General features: G+C 36.4%; 1 protein-coding gene across 2 annotated transcripts in view; it reads left to right on the top strand.

Moving 5' to 3' along the window:
* The window catches only part of LOC149544847 (protein MICRORCHIDIA 2-like), a 114062-nt gene extending 96407 nt beyond the window's left edge, over nucleotides 1-17655 (top strand). For both annotated transcript variants that reach the window (XM_089795426.1, XM_089795425.1), the window contains exons 17-19: nucleotides 13816-13940; nucleotides 16764-16806; nucleotides 16928-17655. In XM_089795426.1, the coding sequence (XP_089651552.1) occupies nucleotides 13816-13940; nucleotides 16764-16806; nucleotides 16928-17026 (267 nt within the window). In that variant the 3' untranslated portion in view covers nucleotides 17027-17655. The remainder of the gene's footprint in view (nucleotides 1-13815; nucleotides 13941-16763; nucleotides 16807-16927) is intronic.
* The last annotated feature ends 6947 nt before the right edge of the window (nucleotides 17656-24602 follow it).

Below are 24602 nucleotides of genomic sequence, written 5' to 3'. Positions count from 1 at the left end.
GTTCAGATATGTGTTTGTTGTATGGATTACTAGATTGCTAGGAGGATCAATTACTAGGATACCCAAACAGATCAAAATCTTGTTGAGACTGAAAGAATACTTGTTTGATAAGAAGTATGAATTCAATTTTTGGGGATTGGGTATGCAAACCTAAATGTACACTAATCAGGCTATATGGATATAGGTAGCAGCCTCATATATTACCCTAATTTGTGTATGATAAGGTAGGTTTTTTGGAATTCATCTGACAACTATTGTGGATAGAGAGGGACATTACAACTCCTAGGAGAAAGGGGAATCATATGCCCCACTTCATTAAATTTGATGGTTTCATAATAGACTATTTAAATATAAAAGAGACTCATATTATGAATAACTTTGGATTTCAAAGTGATAAAGCAAGGCAATATGATCTCGAGGGACACAAAGTCTTTTATTGCAAGATATGACCATCAATTTAACATTGAAGAAGAAATCACCAGAAAGTATGATCATATTCTTGAAATAATGTAGAGGGTGAAGAAGTGGGGAATTCTATCAAACATAGAAAATCAAAGGCTTAGTAAGGGAGTCCCTCGTTTTTAAAATGAAATTGAGTTGGAGGCGATCAGGGTTGACAAGTAAATTCAGGTTTTTGATAAGTCATATCAAGAGCATGTGAAACAAAAGGGAAAAGAAATTGAACAACCACAGCCTTCACCAACCCAAATTAAAAGGAAATTGTTGACAAGAGACTTAGTATCTTTTGCCTATGAACAAAAGGCCAGTATATCTGAAGAAGACAATTACCCCGTAGCCATCTATGATGGTTCAAATGAAGGAGAAAGGTCAAAGGAAGTTGCACATATTCTTAGGAGCTTGAAGGAGGATGCTGCAACTAAAGAGCCACAGTCGGCACTAGTGTTCTAGGATCGAGTACATGGTTATCATGTACTTATAATGGAGAATGATTGCCCAATTGATACATAAGATGAGAGAGAGGCCATCTCACAGAGATTTATTGAGCAGGAGGACTCCACTGAGGCCCAAGAGTTTAAGGACTTCTGGAATAAATAGAAAATGAAGGATTTTGATGAAAGAAAAAGGAGAAGATTGGAGGGAGTTGATGAATCACGACATGTTGTCATAGTGCAACAAATGATTGATGAGTTGCATTTGGATGACATAACTTGCCCAGAGGAGGGAGATAGGGAGTTAGTGCGTAAAAGTGACATCCTTTTGTGCTTGGGCCGACTCTCAAAGAATTATTCTTATTAGATCAGGTGAGAAAAGAAGAAGATGCAACATTTGCCAATGAAATTGAGGCATTTGAAAAAATAGAGTGGTTTGGGTTATTACAATAATAGATAAGTTGTCTAGTATTAGTTAATGGTTATCTATTGTAAATATCTAATAAGCTTCAGTTTGCTTTCGTTTTTTGCTTTCTCTAGAATAGAATGTTTCTATTTTTTACGATCGTTTCCTAAGGAAACATCGTCTCATTTTTTTGTATAAATTGACCTTTCGGTCTCTGTTAATATCAAGCAATTATTTACCAATTACTTCGCAATATGGTATCAAAACTTATTTCTTAATTTTTTCGAAAATTATAATTTCTTTTCCGAAATTGTCAGAGCCAAAATTTGAAATTATTCTATGATCCTTACTTTCTAATCTCAAAACCTTGAGATTTTCGACTAGGTTTTTTTGGCTGAGGTTTTTGAAAATCATGGATTGTTTTTGTAAAAATCACGGCTTTGTTTTTGGAGATTCGCGGCCTAATCGTGGTCGATTTGACTGCAAATCACGATTTTTCCTTGGCCGCTGAATTCATTACTGGTATCGTCTTGTTTTTTGGCCGAATTCCTCTGCAAAATTGCGGGAAAAAACGTTTGGTTTCTTGGCTGTCATTTTCAGACGGCTTTGCAAAACGCTGCTGGTTAAAACTCAGTAGTATCAGCCATTTGTGGAGTTATAATGCCAATCTTCAGTGCGGCCTTTGCATCTAGTAGAGCTCTAAAACAAAAACGACCATTTCTTTCCAAGAAATTGCCTTTTTTTTGCAGATTCGACCTCCATGGCCGCTTACTGAACTTTTGCTCGAAACCCTAATTTTTGGGGTTGAAAAAATATTTTGATTTCAGAATCTTGGTGGCTTTTTCAAGAGCTCAATTGGGTTGCCGTTCGTTTTTCTGGGTGCCTTGATTTTCGTGCCAACAGATCTAGAAAATGATAGCATACTCTTGGGTTTTTCAAGCTCTCTTCTGGTCACTCTCCGAATCTTCTAGGTCTTTAGTATTTTTGCCTCGAAGAATGTGCCTTCACAGATTTTCACAATTTTTCATTGAAAAACGTGCCATGGCATCTCTGATAGATATTTTGCTTGAGCATAACTCCAAATTTAATGGTCGAAATTATGGCACTTGGAAGCAGCGGATCATCACAATTTTTGAATATCGGAACACTGATCAACTTGTTCTGGGTGTTACAAAGCGTTCGACTTCTCCGGGTCCTGATCAAGATACATGGGATCTGAATAATCGAGAGTTAGTGATGCTTCTCAAATTATCCATGGTTGATGTCCTGATCAAGATACATGGGATCGAAATAATTGAGAGGCAGTGATGCTTCTCAAATTATCCGTGGCTGATGATCAACTTTCTTAGATTCCATCCGGCAAGACAGCTGCCAAGATCTAGACACATCTCAAAGGTCTTCATGAGACTTCTGACAAAAGCAGAGCCTTCTTTCTGAAAAACACTCTGTTTTCTATTGTCATGGATGAGCGCACCTCGCTCTAGGCACACTTGAATCAGATTTAGAAAATCTGTGATCAGTTACTTGCCATTGGTCGCAAGATGGAGGAAGAGGATGTTGTCATGAGCAGCAAATGATTGATGAGTTGCATTTGGATCACATAACTTGCCCAGAGGAGAGAGATAGGGAGTTAGTGCGTAAAAGTGACATCCTTATTATGCCTGGGCTGACTCTCAAAGAATTATTCTTATTAGATTAGGTGAGAAAAGAAGAAGTTGCAACATTTGCTAATGAAATTGAGACACTTGGAAAAATAGAGGGGTTTGGGTTTGATCCTAAAATAGAGACTTTGGCTACTTGGGTCACATTCAAGGGTGATAAACCTAAATTAGTAGACATCTCCAGAGGGGCACAGGGAATGAGAGTGGTTTAGAGGATTGACAACACTGATCCCTTGGTTTTTGCTACTGAGTGATGCACAGGGCTATGTTTAATAGGGCTCAGATGAAGTATATGAAAGAAAGGATTGAAGAGTTGCAGATAAGGGAGATGGACATGAATTTGATAATCAATAAAATGGATGTAGAGACTAGGAGGCTAGAAAGTGACCTAAATACTTTTCTCACACAAACAATGTAAAGTAAGATAATTCAACTTTTTCTAGAGCTAAATAAATGCAAGATAAAGTATATGTAAAGTAAGATAAAGTAAGATGGACATGAGTTCCAAAGCTAAATACTTGCAGTCTCAAGAGCATCAATTTAGAATTTTGCATAAGTAAGATAAGTTAGTTTTCATTAGGTATACTTGCCTAGGTTGGCAGAGCCTTGAGTGAAGAGGATTTTTGATCATTAAGCAACAATCCTAGTCGTTGGCTAAATTGTGTTGAATTACCGATCATTGAGTAAGCAAGGCTCGTAGGTTTTTCAACCAACAATTTGAGGAACCAACACACTTGACCAGATACTCTTTATATTCCTTACCTCTTGTACTCTTTCCAACTCTATTCTTCACTTTCTCTATATGGTCCAACTGCTTCTTAACATATTGTTCTTTGACCTTTGCTTCATCATCTGAACTTTCTTCAGCCTCATTGTATTCATACAAATCCAAAATATTGAATATAGGTGAAATATTTATATCATCAACTCAACTTTACAAGTGTTCCTAGAATCAAATCTTTTCGGAATCCTACAAGGTCAAAACTTCATCATCGTCAATTTGTTATAAGTTCCAACTAGAAATCTTCCTTCTTTCAAATGAACCATAACTTCACCCTACTGAGATTTTTTTTAGTCTTTTAGTTTGATCAGCCTTCTTCTTATACTTCTGATTCATATCTTCCAATTGATGCTTAACGTCTTCATGCAATGTCTTCATGTAATTCACAAATTCTTTCGCTTCAGCACTCCGCTTATCCTCTAGCTTAAGATCTTTTAACTCTGGAACTTCTTTAGGACTCATGCTAGTAACTACTGCAAATGGTATACAACACAAATTCCTTCAGCAACAAGTAATGTCTCCACTTCTTCAAGGCTTGAACCATGACATAGAACTTTTGATCATAAACTGAATATTTTCTCTTGGCAACTTTAACTTTTAATAGACCTACATTCTTTACTTAACACAACTCCATTTGCATTCCCGCTTGCATCACACTCCACTTGAAATACCTTATTGAAACCCGGTATGGCCAAAATTGGTTGTTCAACAACTTTTTTGCTTCAATAACTTAGAACTCCGGTCAGCTCCATGTGTCCATCTGAAATTCTTCTGATTACCTCTCAGTCTCTATCACAGGGTTATGAACTGAACTATAATTCATGTTAAACTTGTGGTAAAAACTAGCCAATCTATGTAATAATCTAACTTCTCCAACATTCTCTGGTGTAAAAATTACCTTAACCTTTTTAAGATCCATCTTCAAACCTTTAAGCTGAAACCATAGATCGTAGATACACACTCTCTTCCCTCATAAAATAATATTTCTTGATATTGATCAACAACTTTTCTTCCTACAATCTTTGCAACACTTGTTTCGGATGCAACAAATGTTCCTCTTTACTCTTACTGAAATCAAAATATCATCCAGGTACACAATCACAAATTTACCGAAAGATTTTTTGAATAGTTCATTCATCAACCTCATGAAATTTCTAATTCTAATCTGATGATAACCACTCTTTAAATCAATCTTGGTAAAATACTTTGCTCACTCAAACAATCCATTCTATCATCCAGTCTAGGTAAAGGAAATCTATACCTCACTGTAATCTTGTTGATAGCTTTGGAATCAATACACATTCGTCATTCTCCATTCTTTTTAGGTACCAATACTGCAGGTACTGCACAAGGCTCAAACTTTCTCTGATAAAACCTTTCCTAATAATTCTTGCACTCGTCTATTCAATTCTTCACTTTGTGCTGATGTCATCCAAGGCGGCACTTTATTCGGTAAACTTTCATACATACAATGACTAATTACAGGAGGTTCATCCAACACCTTGTCACAGATGATGTCTTCAAATTGTTTTAGTAACTCTGTTATTTCCTTAGGATGTCCCTTTATTATACACAAACCAGGTTTCTTCGGAATTAATGCATAACACATTCTTTCTTTCTTCATATCATTCAAGAATTCCCTGCCTTTAAGGAAACAGATCCTCACTTTTGTGCAATTTCCTTTCTTTGGATCTCCAATCAAAGGTAACAATACTTGCTTCATCCCATTTGCTATTGTAGTATATCATTCAATGTACCGTCATGTATAGCTGTCAATCATACTATCATGGTCTACCCAACAAAATATGACAACATTCCATTGGCATAATACCACAAAGAACATCATCATGATAGGATCTAATCTTAAATTTCACAGCACAGTTGCTTACTTACCAGAACCTTATGATTATCTGAACTTCCACTTTTAATGATGACCTTGCAACATTTTCCTCCAACTTTACATCTGGTTTTGAACAAACTCTTGCTCAATTGCTGTTTTTTATCAGGTTCTTCATTATATAATGCTCTTCTAATCTTTAGGGCTTCTTCATCTTCCAGTTAATTCAAAGAATCAAGTGATGCCTTCTCCATAAATGCATTCCTATCACTGTTACAATATTGTTTGAATTTTTGTGTGTGAACTTGAATGCTCTATGTCCTCTACACTTGAAACAAGTGCCTTTGAACAAACTCTTATCTTCTCCTTTATAAAACATTACCTCCAGGGTAACCTCTTCTTCCCCAGTATGAATTCTCTTCTTTCCATTTTGATTTAGCTTTATTTGGATCTCAATAAGATCTTCCTCCTTCGGTAAATGTTCTTTCTCTTTTGAAATTTACCACCCCTTCGTCTCTGTCTATATTCCTATCTTTTGTTCAATTTCTCCTCAACCTTTAGGGCAAACCAATAAGCTTCCTCAATACTTTCCATCTTAACCAAATTAATTTCATTGGGAGTAGATGTCCTCAAGCCATTAAGATATCTTGTAATTCTTTCCACCTCATTATCCATATGGCTAGATCGGATACATAAGACTCCTTTTGCTTTAAATTCTGCATCTTCCTCAACAAACTAACTTGATAACCTCTAGGCAAGAATTTACCCTTCAACTTATTCACCATCTTATTCCAAGTCTTGATCTTCTCCTCTCCTCTTCTTTGTCTATTGGTTTGTAAATGTTCCCACCATAGCAATGCATGTCCTTTCAATTTGGTACTAGTAATTTTCACCATCTTATTTGCATTCATACTTTTCATACTCGAAATACTTTTCCATCCTAGTAATACAATCAAGCAATTCATCCGAATCTAGCCAAGATGCTTAGAAATCTTTCATCCCCTTGTTCAAGTACAGGCTCAACATTTCTTGCAACAACTTCCTTAGTTTCTTCATCACTCGCGTCTTTGATAGGTCTTCCTCTTCTTTGGGCAGTTTCAACTACTTCAAGTTTAGCCAAAATTTGCCTCAACATATCCATTATTGCTGGATCCACATCTTTCCTTCCTTGGACCATATTTGTGACTCTCTACAATTGTAGGTTGGATCTCAACTTTGCCTCCCTATAACCAAACTCAATTAAGGCTTCATAACTTTGGATTCACAACAAATGTTCACAAGGAACCCAACCTTAGCTTTGATACCACTTAATGTAGTCCTTGGTGGGAGAGACCTCAAAGAGATCGGTCCAATTGTGCAACAGTAGGGAACACAACGAAAACAAGTATTTGGAGAGAACCAAGAAAGATCAACACATTCACAAAAAGTAGATATACAAAAGGTTTGACAATTAGCCCTCTTATATGCAAGCTTATACATGCCTGCTTTCTTACAATCTTCTGTGAGATATCTTAGATCCAATTCTAGAGAACTATACTCCTTATTGAGGAACTGATACCCCTTAAGATCATTACATTACAATATATATGCATCAGGACATGAAGGTCAGCCTTAAGATCTAAACATTCACAAAGAACAAGAAACATATTACAACAAATAGGTCTATTCCCAAATCATAAGGAACAAGTGATATAACACATTTGGAAGCTTGCGGTTCCAAATTTAGATCCTCTCATGATCCAAGAACATAGCTGAAACAACCATCGAAGATCCACAATTGTACATTCCATTGCAAGATCAAAATCCACCAATTGTCATGAAAACTAGCAAGAATATGCTACCCAAGAGAGAGTGAATCATACCTCAAGCAAAAGAGAATCCATTGAGTTGCGAAACTAGGTGTAAGAACCGGACTAGGTCTAGTGTTGATCAATAGGTGTAAGAACCGGACAAGTGTCGACTTGAACAAAACAAAGATTGTTGAAATGATCGACATACTAGAAAAGTGGCAATATTGAGAAGATGAATACAAAATGTTTTTTTGGTTGATGGAAGATTGCTCTGTACCCAAAATGCTTTTGCATCAAAATTTATCATTCTCTATCCAAACCTTATGATCCCAGAGCATATGAGCAAGTTGAAGCCACAAAAAAGATTTTGGTGTCCATGATCTATAAGTTGCGCGTGGTCGAACAAGATGATTAGGAGGCAAAGTTGCCTTTGGTATTGTGAGCCTATTGCACAACCTACAAGGTGACCATTGGCTAGACATCATTCCAGTTGATTTACGACCAGGAATCCATCATACCAGATGAGTTTATGGCACTCAACCTTTGCGTAGTGATTGATAACAAACTTGGCAACATGGAGAATTTAAGGGAGAGGTTTTATGCTTTAAACAAGCTTAATGAGCAACAAATGATGGTGTAGTGGGTGACAAAAGTAGCCAGCAATAGTGGAAAGTGTGGTATGATAAACCTCTAAGATGACTGCAATTTACTCTTGTACAACTAGTGTTGAAGTACAATGGGCGGAATGAGATGAAGCCAAGAAAATTCAATGTGATAATGTTTGGGTCCCTACAAAGTCCAAGAAGTTGTGGAGAACATGGTGATAAAATTGTGACGTTGGATGGGCAAGAGGTTCCAAATGCGGTGAATGGGTCGAAATTGAAGTTGTATCATCAACGTCACTAGAAAAGTGACCTAGTTTCACTGGAAAGGCCCATTTTGAGGTTGTCAAAGCATTATCGAGCACAATATGGTGTCAATATTGTACGGTCGCTTAAAAAAACACCCCAAGTGAAAAAATATAGTATATGATAGTAAGGCATGACAGAATAAACAAGAAAAAAAGGGTTTGTGATGCTGGGCAAGCTTAAAACTAACAAAAGAAGAATTCAAATGCCTTAGTGCCTATAGTTAACATAGTGTCACATGGCATTCAACACCCAAAGTGCTGTCGAAAGAAGGAACAATCCTAGGATGAAGGAAATAATAAAGGGAGTATCGTACACAAACAATGAAAGGAAGTGCGACATATGAGTTGAGTGTTGACTTGTGCCTATGGGTAAGAATATAATGGGTATGGTGCTGGTTTAATCTGTGCACCACTAGAGATTGAGGCATATGGAGATACAAAAAAGAAGACGATGCCAAGAAGAAAGGACACAAGGCCAAATGAATAAAATAAATAAACTGCAACATACAGACAAAGAACAAATATTTGTTTTGGTCTACCACAAACCGTGGATATCGCCATATGGAGATTGTGTAGACATAGAATTGATATCGGCTGACAGAGCTAGGGTTGTACAGGAAAAAATAGGAATCTTATACAAGTCTTACACCAAAAGGAGGGAGAATCATTCCCATACAACAATTATTATAATGAGAGTTCTCAATACCATTCGAAAAGGATAAAGAAGCGATAGTTATTGATGGATCCTAGAATAACAAAGAAGAAAGATTGGAAACAACCAAGGTTGCATGGGGATTGGAGTACTTGGGTACTTAGGGTTATGGTACGGGTACAAAGACGACTATTTTTTAAAATAGGAGATGGGGGTACTTGGTTATGTTAAACTTTTTTTAATTATAATTTAAGACTTCTAGAAAATGTGAAATTATAAGGAATCGCAATGGTTTTTCACAACAAGAGCAGTGATAAAGTTTGCAAATGTAATGTATTATTTTCAGTTTCAGATTTGCTATATGCTTGTAATAATAATATATGATAAATGTTTAGATGCATAATAGAGAAGGTAGAACAAGAAGATCAGAAATGATATAACAATGATAAACTGCAAATGATAAATTTCTGATTTGAACAGTGATAAAGTTTATTGTTAATCAGTATTGTACCAAAGTTTCAAACTGATTACATATTGAATTAAGCGTAATAAACAACAAGCTGATACACAAACAAAATTCAGAGAATAAAAATTAGGAATCTTAATCAAGGTCATTAGCTATGATGCTCTACATTGAGTACCCGATGCTTGGGTACACGTACTAGGAGTGTGGGTACATGTACCCATGCAACTTATGAAAAAACTAGTTTCAGGCATCACCATCTAGTAGTTCTTCTGCAATGAATAAGGCTACCAGAGTGCTTCCTTCTGGCGTGAAGATTGTAGGTAGAAACGACACAAACTTAGGCAAGAAGAAGTAGCTGAAGTCAAATGTAAAAGTGTAAGCCTGTAAAGATATTATCACACCAAAAATGTTGCATTTGAAGGGTTAATGTGCTGGAGTCCAGAAAGTTGTGGCGGGAGACGCTGAAAAATGATATTATGAAGGAGCACATGAAACGTGCAAACCCTGCATTGGGCCATTCATATGCTAAATTTTTGCATTAGGGATTTGGAAGGAGTTTTTTAGATGATAAATTCTTTCGACAAACACAATTGCAAGAGCATTTTTGGATACCTTGGACACTCTCAATGTCACTTTTTTAACAGCCAACTTCAGGAGAATTTTTGGCATTGTAGGAAAGAAAGGGAGAAAGATTGATACCAAGTTGAAAAAGATGTCTAGAGAGGACAAGGATAAATTAATAAAAACGATTTCCAGAGACTTAAAACCACCAGAGATGGATTCCATGGACAAAACTTCTAAGAGCCATGGAATTAAGAAGTCCTTTGCACTTGGTGAGTGGCGGTGTCTGATGGACATCATCCAAATTAGGCTCACAAGTTCTAGCAGAGCCTACGACATTGTGCTTCCTCAGATCATCCTAATGGATGGCATCAAGAATGGTGTTGTATATGATTGGGTGTCCATATTGGTTCAAAGGATGTATGAGTTCATGACACTCTACAAGATTGTTCTACATGCCGCATTATGCTATTGGCTTTTTGCTCGACGCTACCCCCATGTAGATATCGCACAACGCGTTGGGGATAAAGCCGCAGGATAGTGTGATACTTGATGAACCATCTATTCTCTACTAGCAATATTTGGACACGAGTGGCACACAAACAACACAAAGGAGAAAGTGCCAGGTGGTATTAGAATCTAAGTCAAAGGATGATGTTGACAATGGCTAGGTGGACTCTAGTGAGGCTTCTGGAGCAAGTGAAGGTAGCTTCTAGGTGTTTGGCGCAAATAGCTAGGCAAGTAAGGGATAGACAGTAGATTTGATAGTAGATGCAAGATAGGTCACACCCACACCCTCATATGGTGATATTTCTCAAGTTCTGTCTATTTTGCCACTTTTCTCTGGAGTAGCCTCATTAATGTTACCTACATCAGTTGGAGCCATGATGCTAGCAGTCACAATACTTGAACTTGGGCAATTGAGGGCCCCAATACATAACAATGGAAACCATTGCTAAAGATAGAGGTAGTAGAGGCAATTGTGGGTACAGTTGCTCAGCTTGCGGAGGCAGTTAATGTTACTGAGGAGTTGGAGTTTGTACTTGGCAACCATTAGGCAACAAATGAGTGAGGAGGCATCACAGGATGGTGTGGTGGAGATATTAGCCAGTGTTGGTATGGAGGTAGGACAACTTACATTGACATAGATGTTGGTTGGTGGTACTTAATCACAGGGATGGATAGATATGAGCACTTGGCTGACTCGTTTCCAAATGGCACCAATAGCACCATTTGGACCTACTACCCTCTATCCTTGGTCAAAGATACCCCCTCACGGGATAGTTGATCTCGAGGGAGAGAGTTCATCTATCATTAGGGAGTTGGAGAGGGAGTACCACTCAGGCCGTTGGCAATGACTCTTCACGTTGTAGGCATTTTGGAGCCTTGGAGGGAGTTGAGCGACTTAGAGTAGTATATTACAAAGATGGCTGTTGGAGTGAGAAGTATAGTGGTTAATGCTCGATCATAAGGTCACATGGTGGTGGAGCACCCGGTGGAGCAGTTGTTGGAGTTTATTAGCGAGGGTTGTACTCGAGAGTTTCACTGATGTTTTGAGCCCCAAGTTGGCCAGGCACAAAGTCTTTGGGTATGTTGGAGAGTTGGAGTCTTCTGCAAAGTGTGGAGGAGAGTTGAGTCCAAGCACTATTGAGAAGGATTGAGAAAACCTTTTGTGAGGGTAACAATGAGCAAAGGAGGCCCAACATTTGGCATCTGGGGCTAAGGCCCAATGGCTGGCTGTAGTGATTGCCCACAAGAAGTTGTACACCCAATTCCAAGAGGTGGAGGAATAGTATCAAGAAGGGGATGAGTTGGCTCATCAGAGGGGTGTGTGGGTAGTAGAGATGGCTGCTATGATGGCACAATTGGAGGTAGAGAGGTAGAAAGGGCAGCTATTGAGGCACTAGTAGAGGAGCATGTAGAGCGGGCCATAGTTGAGGCTCGCCTAGCCAATGCCTTGGAGACAGTCAACAAAAAAGATAAGGAGAGTCTCGAAGCCGCTTTTATGGTCAAAACAACTATGGAGCGATATTTGGTATATGAGTGGGACTTGAAGCTGCACATAGAGCAGGTGTACCGGTTGTGAGCTTGGCTAGCACCCATTGACACCTTCATCAAGGACACCCTCTCAGCCCCCTACTCAGTCCTGGATTTTTGTATAGTTGGTGTAGATTTGTCATTGTCCCCATTTTGTTGTGCGTCGTCAAGAGACGACTTTCTTTTTTAGGGGGGATGATGTTAGATCATTAGAAATTGTTGATACTTGTTAGTTAGTCGAAGGGTAGGTAGTTGGGATTGTAGTGACGCTTGGCATTGCAATCCTTCGACCCTTTTATATGTTATGTATTTACACCCGAGAGGCATCAGATCATATCATAGGAGAGTAGTTGTTGGCTTCGTGGTAATTGCTGTCATACTTGGTGTGGACACTGTAAGCATTTGATGAATCAATAAAGAAGCTTGTGAGTTCTCTGTAACATTGTACTTTGTGTTCTTTGGTTACATTGCTAGTTATTCGCATATGCATTAAGTGAGTCACTATGGGGCAAACAAGATCAATTTTATGGGTCAATAAAAATTCACTTAACAAAGTTGGACCTTTCTCATGGTTGTAAGTTTTGTTTTGGGCCTCAACATGTTTCTGAAAACCTTGTCCGGTTCTGATGACAGTTTTGAAACTGATCTCAATGACTGGCATAAAAGAAAGATATACAATTGAAGCTTTTGAGAAATACACGAGTTTCACTGGGGTTTTAAAGAGTTTTGAGAATCTTGCTGGAAACCTATGATGTGAAAACTTTATCAGGTCCTGACATAAGTTTGGAAACTGACAGTAAGCCAACGCACAGGAAGAAAAGACAAACTTTTATAGCAAGATGACTATTGGAGTTTAGAGGGTTTTGAGAGCCTTGTTCTAACAAACGTTTGACAACCCTTAGGAATCTCTGCTAGCATAACCAAGAAAGACTTAAGAAAAGTTGGCTGACTATGATAAAAGCAACAAGCATGTTCGTTCCATGCCAACATTTTCACCACATTCACTGCTGTTAATGACATTTGGAAAAGAATCAGATTGCAAACTGAATATAGAAGCCCAAAAGACTGCGATAACTCTTGAACTTCAATTTTTTTTTAAAGTCTGAAAGAAAACAATTCTAAATAAAATAGACTTACCTCACAGCTTCTGCTCTTCTTCTTCTCACAGCTTTAACATTGTTATCCTCTCCTTTCCTTGTCATTGCCCAAAGTTCCCTACTCACAAATGTCGAAACAGAAACGATGTAAGGCAAATGTTCATTTTGGCTGTGTTTTCATATTTCTAGAGGGAGGGATGCAACTAGGATTAGAGTTTCTAAGGAATGCATGGCTCTTGTTGACCTTTCCATACACTGCTGTTGCTTTTTTCCCCAAAAATATTAAAAAATAATAATTTATAACTGTATTCATTTGGAGACAGCCGGATGACCCAAGATGACAGGCAGTTCTTTCCAGACAGGCACAGGGAATTGGAGATGGCCTGGTGACATTTCTTGGGCTTCCTAGTTTCTCCAAAACATTAGAGGAATGGTTGACAGGACCTGAAAAAACCTGGGGACATGTCCCCATGTTATCTTTGAAAAATATGTATGCCTCAGTGTATATAGCTTTTGGCATTTGCAGGGATGGTAATAACTTGAGTGTTAATTTTGGATTAAAATTGTTTTTACAGTGACCTAATTGCTTATTTCTGTTCATGTCAACATTTGGATATGCATAATTTAGTATCGGTTGTCTTAAGTTCAAGTAGAGAAGGAATTTTGTGTTAACTTTTAGTCACAAATGGTGTGGTTATTAATTACAATCATTTTATTTTGCCAGCAGACATTGGCTGACATGGAAACTGGAAGCATCCCTATAACAGAGCAGCAATCTATTAGGGAGGATGAAATTGTCAATTGTCGAGAGCTTGAAGTGCTTCTAGAAGAAAACAGAAAGTTGCAAACACAGTATGTCAAACAAACTTATCTTTTTTAGTTAAGTAGTTCATGACAATGAATGTGATGTATCATGCAGTGATAAGCATTTCCTTTCTAAATTTTTAGATGCCTAATAGAACAATTGGTACACTATTGAAAGATGATTAATGTATTAAAATAGAACCCAAGAATTGAACTATTGACCTGCCATCAATATCTAATATACGCGTCTTTTCTTCATAGTAAAGAAATCAATGATGCCTAAACTTTGTACTGTAAAGTAAATCAATTAAAATAAAGTGAAAATACCAAATACCAAATTTCACCTTCTTCTTGTTTACTTGATATATAATAGTTCAGATCACTAGCTTCAATTTTCCTTCACCACTGTTTTTCATGTTGTATTTCATAACAACCAAAGGAAATATACATATTTCAATAGAGCATTAATCACTATTGTCAACTCCCGATTTTTTTGTTTTTAATTTTTTTTTCTTCGTTACATGGAGTTGGTACTTCCTTACAGTTTGAAAGTTTTTTAATGTTAGACATATTAGAACGGATTCTTAAATCTTTAAAGCTGTTTCTGAATTTCCAATTATTATTTAAATCACACAGCTGTGCTTATTGTACTACTTTTTTACGGAAGAAGCTCCTTATCATAATTTGTATTTGCTATTATGTTTTAACTCGGGACAGATCCATAGTTATGGTTTCTTAAAATTCATGCCTTTATTCTTTTCTGTTCTACCTTCCTTGATCATATAATCAAAGCTGGGTATTCATTCAGTACTGTGTGGCATATTGTGTCTAATATTTAAACTTTTTTCTAGTTGATTATTATTTTAATTACTGGATTTTGACAACAGTTTAGTGAATATTTATGATTTTATGGCAATCTGCTAATTTTTGTTGATTTTCACTTTTTGGTTATTTGTTTGGTTGTCTGTATATCCTTTTGTAAATTTTTTATTCTTTTTCAAATTGCAATGTAGACTCACATGAATGGTTTGCATAAGCTTGTTTATTTGTCTAATGCTTGTAAATTTGTTAAGTTTGTAGTGTGTCAGTGACCCATGCTTGTAAATCTTGTATGTTTCTACTGTATGTATTGTTTTTGTAAATTTAATAAGTTTTTGGTCTATAAGTATTATATGCTCAAAAAATTCACACGTTTCTAGTTCTACTGTACAAATTTCCCATCCATGTAAATTTTGTAATTTTGTACAACCATCTGAAGGATTGTCACTAGTTTGTACAACCATTTGAAGGAATCTAAACGAGTTTGCATCTGATCAGCCATTTAAACCTATATCATATATATATTTAAAATATTGTAGGTAAATCATACATTCTATGCATTGTATTACTATTCTTATTAAACTTAGTTGAATCTGACAGATTTCCATTCACCAATATGCCAAGTTGCCAACTATTTTATGTTTTTGAAGTCAATGTCTACTATCTTGGATGTGGCAGTGCAGGTTGATATGCACTGGTTGAAGTTCAATTTTAATCTGAAGATCATCTTAGAAATGGAAAGGACCCAACAAGAATAGTGTTAAATTTCTGCATAAATTTCTTAACATTCAGATGGTTTTGATTTGTTGGTTCCATGTCAAATTGGTTTATGAATGCTTTACATAGAACAGAAGGTTGAATAGCTAATTGAAGATTTGTAATTAACCAATTTCTTCCTCTTTCCTTCATGTTACATTAGATATTACCATCCAACATGCTGTTCATAAACGCAGTTAACATGAAACGTAGGTCAATGTGGCAGAGTCAGTTTATGCTCTGGGCTGACTATGCCAGAGCATGTGCTGGTAGGGATGCGCTGTGTTAAACTCTTATCACCCTTCTTAATTCTGTTCATATAGATCAAGTCAATCTAGGTGTGTCGCACATTTGTTCTTCTGGATTCTTAGCTTTGAGTGAGTCCATGTAGGAAACAAAATTATTTACCATTGCAGGTTGTCAGCCTTGTACAGAAAAGAATTATTCTCTCTTTGCCTGTTGACTGTTGTGATCATATTCTCTTACTGTGCAAGTAACACAACTTTTAAAGATCATTGAGATGTATTAACATAATTCAAAGTCAGTTTATGCTCTCGGCTGACTATGTCACAGCATGTGCTGGTAGGGATGCACTGTGTTAAACTCTTATCACCCTTGTACTGTTCTTATTGCCTTACTGAATAGTGAATTCTATTTATATAATATCAAGTCACACTAGGTGTGCCACACATTTGATCTTCTGGATTCTTAGCTTTGAGTTAGCACATGTGAAAAACACAATTATTTACCATTGCAGGTTATCAGTCAGCTCCAGAAAAACTTTATTCTCTCCTTGACTGTTATCTTGATTGTTGTGATCGTATTCTATTACTGTGTATGTCACACAACTTTTAAAGATCATCGAATTGTGTAAACAAAATTCAAAGTCTGATGATCATTGAAACGTATTAATAATTCGAAATGTGAGAATCTACTATGTAAATTATTTTTATCTATTATTGTGGGGGAAGAGAGAGATAACCACCTTGCACATGTACTCAAGGGTTTATGGGGGTTCTGAACAAGATGGCTTTCCATGACATCTTTGGGACTTTTATTTGAAGTACAGCATAGCATTGCTCTTTGGAGATGTTTAGCTAGATCTTATATGTTTTAAATTTTAATTGGAAACTCGAGCACTTATATTTAAACTTCTTGTATGGTTTTCGTGGTCTTTTGGAGATGAACTGTAATATAATACATGGTGTCCTTGCTTTACTAATGCCAGGGGAATTGTGGGGTGTGTTTTATTACTTTTCCTGATATATCCATAATTTATGCTTTCTTCCCTTTCAGGTGCCTTGAATACGATGCTAATGAAAAAGAACTTCAAGAGAGGGTAAATTGAACTTATATTTTCACTTACTAGTTATTATATCTCTTAGTCTTTATGTGACAAGACTAGTATAGCTAGAAATCAAAGATATGGACTCATTATGCCTATTGTTCATATTCTACAGGTCAGGGGTTTGGAGAATGAGCTCCAAGAAGTTCAGCGAGAGTATGCAAAACTATTAATTGAATCTCAATCCCTGAGCATTGTGAAAGAAGAAACTTAACTGGACAGCAAAAGCCTGGTTCAGTCTCATTTTTTCCATTGGAAATGTTTACAACTTTTACCATCTGGCATATTGTTTTTTGCTATCATTTTCTCTGCAGAAAATGATGTCATATTGTTGATAGCTCAAACTTGGATAGATCCTTGTTTTCCAAATGGTATCAGTTCATTTGGTATATAGCTCACTATTCAGGTCAATGTCCTCATGACCTGTTTACTTTGGGTTTCTTAATTGGAATCCTAATAAAATATGCTTTGGGCATTGTTTTCTAATTTACACCAAAAATGAAAGCGGTGTCCTTGGTTGAAGCTATCTTCAGCTGTGCAGGGGCAGCATAATGTAAAATATTCCTGAACTATTTTGGTCATATATAGTATCTCTATAATCTTATTAGTGTATTTAAAGATGGAACTGGTTACCTCTTTGGCAGCTTGGGTTCAAACCAAAGACTATTGGCCAAGGGTTTAGTTTGTACAGGTATTGCTATTAGCTGACTTGAGAGTCAAAATCGAAGTGGAGTTGATAGCCAATTATTGAGTCTTGTTGGCTCATATATGTGCACCTCATACATCAACAATAGTGGTTAACTCCAATCGCTTTAATGAATGCACACAGTTTAATTCTCGAAAGGCTGATTTAAATTGAGTTTAGCTATTTGAATTGAAAATACACAAATTGAGTGCTTTTCTTTTAATTAATGTACTTGCGTGTTTAATTTCCCCTTGAAGTCCATCAATTGAAAAAAAATTAGGTAGCACCAATATATTTGGGAAGGGCGTACATCAAGTCTAGATGGAAGCTAAATGCATATTGTGAATTACCTTGGTTGGAAAATTAGTTTTAGATGAAGCTTTTCTAGCTAAGTGAAAAATGTGACATGCATAATTTTGGTTTCCTTAGATATATTCTATATATACTGAAGAGCTTTAGTGCACGCACCCACCATAGGTAGAAATATATTGCAACTTTAATTGTAAGAGAACCCAAGCCCCGAACTCTATTCAAGCTACTTTCTATGCTTAGCAATATTTATATCTTACCTAAGTAGATGCTTTAAACTACATTCCAATATTTATTGCATCTTTGATGCTTACGTAGTGTTTCAAAGAAGCAAACTGTTATCTGACCTCTGAACCTTATACAACCATAAACCTTAAGTTCATTAAATTGATTGCCTTTTTTGTTGAAAAGATTTTGTAGTTTCTCCACGTGGCTTCCACATTAGCATGGAATCATGTTTCTCTTTACCAAATCAGTTAATTCTTTAGCTAATATAAAAACTCATATTTGAAATATTTTTGATGAAAATACTTTTTCTATTAATTAAATATTATAGATACATATCCACGAAAAAAAAGGGTCGAGGGATACAAGATCACCCCTCGAGTTCATCGGCACAAAACCAAATAAGACAACTATTCATTAAAAAAAATGTTAACAAAATATAGAAGGCCATCAAGCTGCACGAGTAGTGCCAGCCGAGGGAGGGTCTTTATCATTAGAACCTCAGAAGTCCTTGGGGTTCGCAGTTAGCTCAAGGGGAGCCCAACCGTCATCAGGGGTGGCAACATTAGTTTCTTTTTCTCCCTCCGGCCTTTGTGGAGAGATGACCAAGTCCAGTCGAGGGAAAGCCCACTTGGGGTCTCTGTGTAGACGACTACCCCACATCAAGGGCAGCAAGAGTCATAGGGGATCGACCCAACCCCAGCCTCCGTGGAGGCGAGCCGAGCAGCGATGACCATCAAAGCCGCCACTGGGAGAGTGACGATGAGGTTGCAACCTAGGAGTATGCGAGCGACGTGTAGAGCTGCTCTGACCTCTTCGACTACCAGGAGGAGTGTGATCATCGGATAAGGCATTCTGTGACATGCAAACAATTGTACAAGGGGCATCTTGTCATGCCCAAACTACGAGGGCAAAAACACACAATTTTTTTTAAAAATTAATAATTATTATAATGCTCAAGTTAATAAGATTGCGATCACATTTCAAGAAAAGATTCTCTACATAACATCATAAGTTTATAAACTCTTGTGGAGGAATACATCGTTAAGATTTTGAAACTTTCGTTAAAAGATTGATATTGATCATTAATCCCATTATTATATCAATCTCTCAACAATATATATAAAAAAATTATTTAAATAACAATGTCAATGAGTACGGGTTTAAAATTAATTGAAAATATTTAATCAAGTTCCACTATAAATCTCTTGGGCAATTATTAGTTGACAATTTAACAGGTATATATAAAAAAAAATCACTTAAAGGAAAACAATTAACTAGAATTAAAATTGAATATATATATATCAGATTTATTAACTTTAAGCATTCCGACTATTTTCACATATAAATAAACCATCGAAATCTTCTAAATTTAAATTTAATCAATTAACAATTAAATAAATTCTAACTAATTATGAAATCTAAAGCTTTCAAAAATTAATTACACAACCAAATAATAATTAAATAATGCTAACTTCTAAACAAAATTAACTAACTAAATCATAAAACTATCTAACTACCCTTTAGATTAAACTAAATAATATTAAAAGCAAGCTAAAATAACTTAATATAAAACTAACTACTTTATCATTACAAAACTATATTAAAACTAACAACTATCTAAGTCATTTAATATGCCAAAAATTTAAATACATAAAATAAAACAAACCAACTAACTTAACTTAATCTAAATTAACATCTAACAGTAACTTATTTAAAAACATACTAACTACAAAAAAAAAAAAAAAAAAAAACTTAAATACTAAACTAACCTATATACTAACCTAACCCCTAACACCTAACTAACCACTAAACCCTACTCTACTATCTATCCTACACTCTACTTCCCCACCCTACAATCCTATGCCCACCCTATACCCTAAGCCCTGCACTTCCCAAGGGACATGCACTTCCCAAAGTGCTGTCCTTGGGACAACGCTTTGCCCCAAATTTTATACCTGCGCAGGCCAAAATGGCAAGGGGAGAAAGTGGTTTGAAAAATTTATTAAAAAAAAACTTAACAAAGCTTAAACCTCCCATCCAAGAACATGGAAAGCGCGCCATGTAAGACGGGGATGAGATGTGGTGACAAGTGACGTCACCCTCCCATCAAAGCAAATGACTTTTGCTAAATCAAAAACTATTTAAAATAAATCACCAAGAAGCTCATGCCTAAGGGGACTTGGGTAAGAATTTAAGACAAAGTTTATTAGGTAAAGATAGATTTTTTGATATTTAGTTTTTTTTTAACAATGTTAATATTCTATTTTTGTATTCTTACATTCATTTATAAATTGCTTAATTCCTATTTTATATTCTTAAATCAAAATATAAAAGAAATCTTTTAAAAGATTCTCTGTTGCAAGAAGACATTTAATTTCCAAGCCCATACAAAATCCAGAGGGCTTTTGCTCTTGGGCAAACATTTTTTTTTTGCCAAAATTTTTCTAAGTATGGATTTACAAGGCAATATATATATATATATATATATATATATATATATATATATATATATATATATATATATATATATATATATATATATATATATATATATTCAAGGTGAATATTTTTGAAAAGAATTAAAACATGGTTACCATAGTTTGTGGCACATTAACACCATATTTGTTTTTATCTCCCATACAACTTGAATTGCAATATATCAACCATAGCCATTATTTTCTTTCGTTAACATAATTTTCTTTTTGAACATATAAGGAAACTTGAAATTTTGCCAAATTAAATCAACATCATTATTTCCATTCTATTTTTGATGCACATCCATCTAAATTTAAATCACGATTAAATTACATGATAACCAATTATACTCAAACACCAGTTTTATTGGCAAAACTGATTCAAAGGCTCAGCTGGGAAAGAACCGGGAAGAAAACCTGGCTTCGTTGCCATTACAACAAAGTTTACAATACAAATTACATAGGATAACAATCCCAAATTTCAACAATTTAATATAATTTTCTTCATGACCCTCATCAAGGGATTCATAACAATTTTTGCAACACATCTCAAGAACCATGGAGGGAATAGAATTTGATCAGGTGACCACAAGCATGACCAAGAACAATTCAATCATGCATATTCACACAAGGTTATCACTATATGATTCACAATGAATGAACACTAGGGAAAGGTGGATTTTTCCAACCAGGAGAAGTCAAGCACAACACCAAACAGATGCCCAATCGGAGCTATAAACCAAGAACTTTCGTTCTTCCATTTCAACATACCATAATCATACAAGGTTTGTGCTGACAGGTAGGGGCCCATAACACCCTACCTTTTCTCTCTCTTCTCATCCTGAGAAGAGACTCTACACTGGTTGGAGTCCAACTAAATAGACCTTTCCCAAAATTGGTCACTTCTGCCCTATCCAAGGGTGAGTAATACCAAAACACCCATGCAAGAAAATCTCAAAATTTCAAACATAAACATGAAAAGAAGTCATCCAAAATAACATGATTTTCAAATCTTCCCAACATGCCCACAAACATACAAACATTCAAACAACAACAAGGTAGCATAAGCATGAAACAAGAATGAAATCTGAACAAGGGAGATGACAATTCCTACCTTCCCAAAGAGGTAATGGCAATGAACAAGTTTGAGTAGAGCTTTCCCCTTCCTTGCTCCAATCTTCCAAGACTCCTCTCTAAATGTAGAAATTGGGTAACAACCTCCACTAAATCAAGAAGGGCCTCTAAATAGGCCTCAAACTCAACCACCAAAAGGATCAATAACTTCACCCAACCACCTACAAATCTAGAAGCTCCTAACTCAATCCACGCTATGGTTAAACACTAAGTGGAGGTGAGGTAACTCATGATAGTCATAGTCCATTTTTGCACAAAGGCAAAATGAGACTTTTTGAGTGACCTCAAAAGTCAAAAAAAGGGGCTTAGGGGTTGGAAAAGACCCCTAACCCATACCCATACCTTTTGGGTATGATAATTTCATGTTTTAAGCCTTAGGAAAAAGGTTTAGAGCCAAACAAAAGGTAGGAATAAAATGAGACCATCTAACAATTCTAACAATGCAGATTAAGCACTAATCTGGATTAAGGATGACTAAACTTGATTAAGAATCAAATAGAAAACTGACACTAACTTAAACCAACTTGGGTCCAAAGGTTACACAACTAACCCTAAACAACACACTGAAGAACATAAACAATTCACGAGTGTCAAGCGACACTAAAAGAACATAGTTACGAACATTGACATTCACTAAACATAGAGAGATACATACATACATCTCACAATACAACACTTGAATTACGAACAACAAGGTTTCCAAAATTAACACATAGAGATCAGTTCTGTTCCTCCGTCGATTTTCTCGGTTAAAAATATCTTCACACTCATTGCACACATCAGTAGTCCCGAAAATCACATGTACATATATACGTGTCAGAAATTCACATAAATTGAAACATACATCAATCAGGGTTTCTTTCACCCTACTTAATTCTTAACCATTTAAAATATCTTAAATCAAAGTATCAATCCTACATTTACTGATTTCATCGACATACATATACATAAAACATTAAATGACAAACATTAAATATCTGAAAATAACATCACACAACATGAAATAATAAAATATGTTCTAAGCATCAGATAATGTCTCGACATCTCGAGTCGTGAGTATCAAAAAAGATAAAGTAACACTAAGGCTACAAAGGGTTGGGGTGAGGCCTCACACATCTCTCCAATGTGCTAAAAGCTCTTGTAGGTGACCAACCTCCAGTATGACCTTATTTGTCTGTACTTGGATCTACATCATGACATTATTGCAAATACATGCTTTAGAGTACATAGCAACATGTATATCAAGAAAGTTGTGAGAATACAACAACATTGCAATCCTTCCAAATAGTAAATAAAATCTCCATTCTAAAAGCATTCCATATTTGAGAATATTTAAAGGGAAGCTTGGGGGAATTTCCCAGCACAACCATATGCCAGGCAAAAGCCTCTGGATGGAAAGGCTTGGAAAAATCATAGATCCAGAGCTAATAATTTTGGGCTCGTTTGCAGAACCAAAAAACATGAAGGAAGTTTTCGGGCGGGCCACAGAAAGGACATCTAGGATCCGAAACTCCTAGATGCCAGAGTTGAGGGCCCAACGATAGCCCTTGGAAAAGGAGACACCAAGCAAAGTGAGCAATCTGTGGCTCCTTGATGTTGTGTTGTACTGTAGCAAATCTAAGACTCCAAGTCTTGTGAGAGGACTGAAAATGCCAACAATGATTGAGAGTATCAACCATCAGAATGTGGGGAACCAACCACCGATAGCCCAACTTGGGTTTGTAATTGGTCATAACAGTGGTAGGATACCACTTCCAATCTTTCCACCTAGGGTAAGACGAGTGAATACCAAGCTTGTGCAATAGATGGGTAGGCACTGTAGAAACTAGAAGATCCATTGTATGTCGATTTGGACAGATAAGCTTGAATTGCACCTGCAGGTGCTCCTATGAGTGAAGGCTCATAGATGTCTTGGAAAACAAATATTTGGGTGTCTTGATTCCTCTTCAAAATAAGAAAAGTGCACTGGGTCCTTGAATTTTAGCTAGCGGAACACCTTGAACAACAAACAATGGAGACCACAGGTTTTGCTAGTTCATAGATAACCCATCAACAAGGATATGAAAACCAATCCCCTTCTAGGCAAGTCAGTTGATCGGAAAGCTTGAGGAAATGCAATATTGCAATAGGAGTTTCCAGGCCTCATCGCCAGTGAGAGCCCAAATGACCCGCTTAGCATAGAGGGAAATCCCCTGCTTGTGAGTGGAAAGCAACCCAAGACCACTAGAGTCTTTGAGCAAGCAACAAAGATACCAGACAACTCTATGGAAGCTGTGATGCACATCATCAGAGGCCCTGAGGACATCCATCTGGAGGCGCTCGAGCTTGAGGTATGATGCTATAGAAGGGGCCCAACACAAAAGAGTAGTAGACTTAATGATGCATAATAGAGAAGGTAGAACAAGAGGATCAATAATATTGTCTAGGATGTATTTGGACTTAATGAAGCCAGTTTGTTTAGGACAAACAATCTGAGGGATTGTTCGTCCTGAACAAACTAGCTTCATTAAGTCCACTTACATCTTGGACAATATTATTGCTATTTGGGAAGGTATGGAGTGGGCTCAGCAGTCCAAACAACAGTCCTTATTTCTTAAGATTGATTTTGCCAAAGCTTATAATCATGTTGAATGACCTTTCATTTTGGCCATGCTTCAAGCATTGGGATTTGGTCCAATCTTTCTGCAATTGGTTAAGATGCTCTTTATCGACCATTAATGGTAATACAAGAAAAGGCATCACCAAAGAGCATCTTAACCAATTGCAAAAACACTAGACCAAATCCCAATGCTTGAAGCATGACCAAAATGAAAGGCCATTCAATCCGGTTATAAGCTTTGACAAAATCAATCTTGAGAAATAAGGCTTGTTGTTTGGATTGCCAAGCCCACTCCATACCTTCCCAAACAACAATAATATTGTCCAAGATGTATTTGGACTTAATGAAGCCAATTTGTTCA

The sequence above is a fragment of the Cupressus sempervirens genome, chromosome 8 (genome assembly GCF_028749045.1).
Source record: "Cupressus sempervirens isolate cs-2001-9-10 chromosome 8, ASM2874904v1, whole genome shotgun sequence".
Taxonomy (NCBI): Eukaryota; Viridiplantae; Streptophyta; class Pinopsida; order Cupressales; family Cupressaceae; genus Cupressus; species Cupressus sempervirens.
The sequence above is the reverse complement of the archived record's forward strand: the minus strand, read 5'-3'. Positions and strand labels throughout refer to the sequence as shown.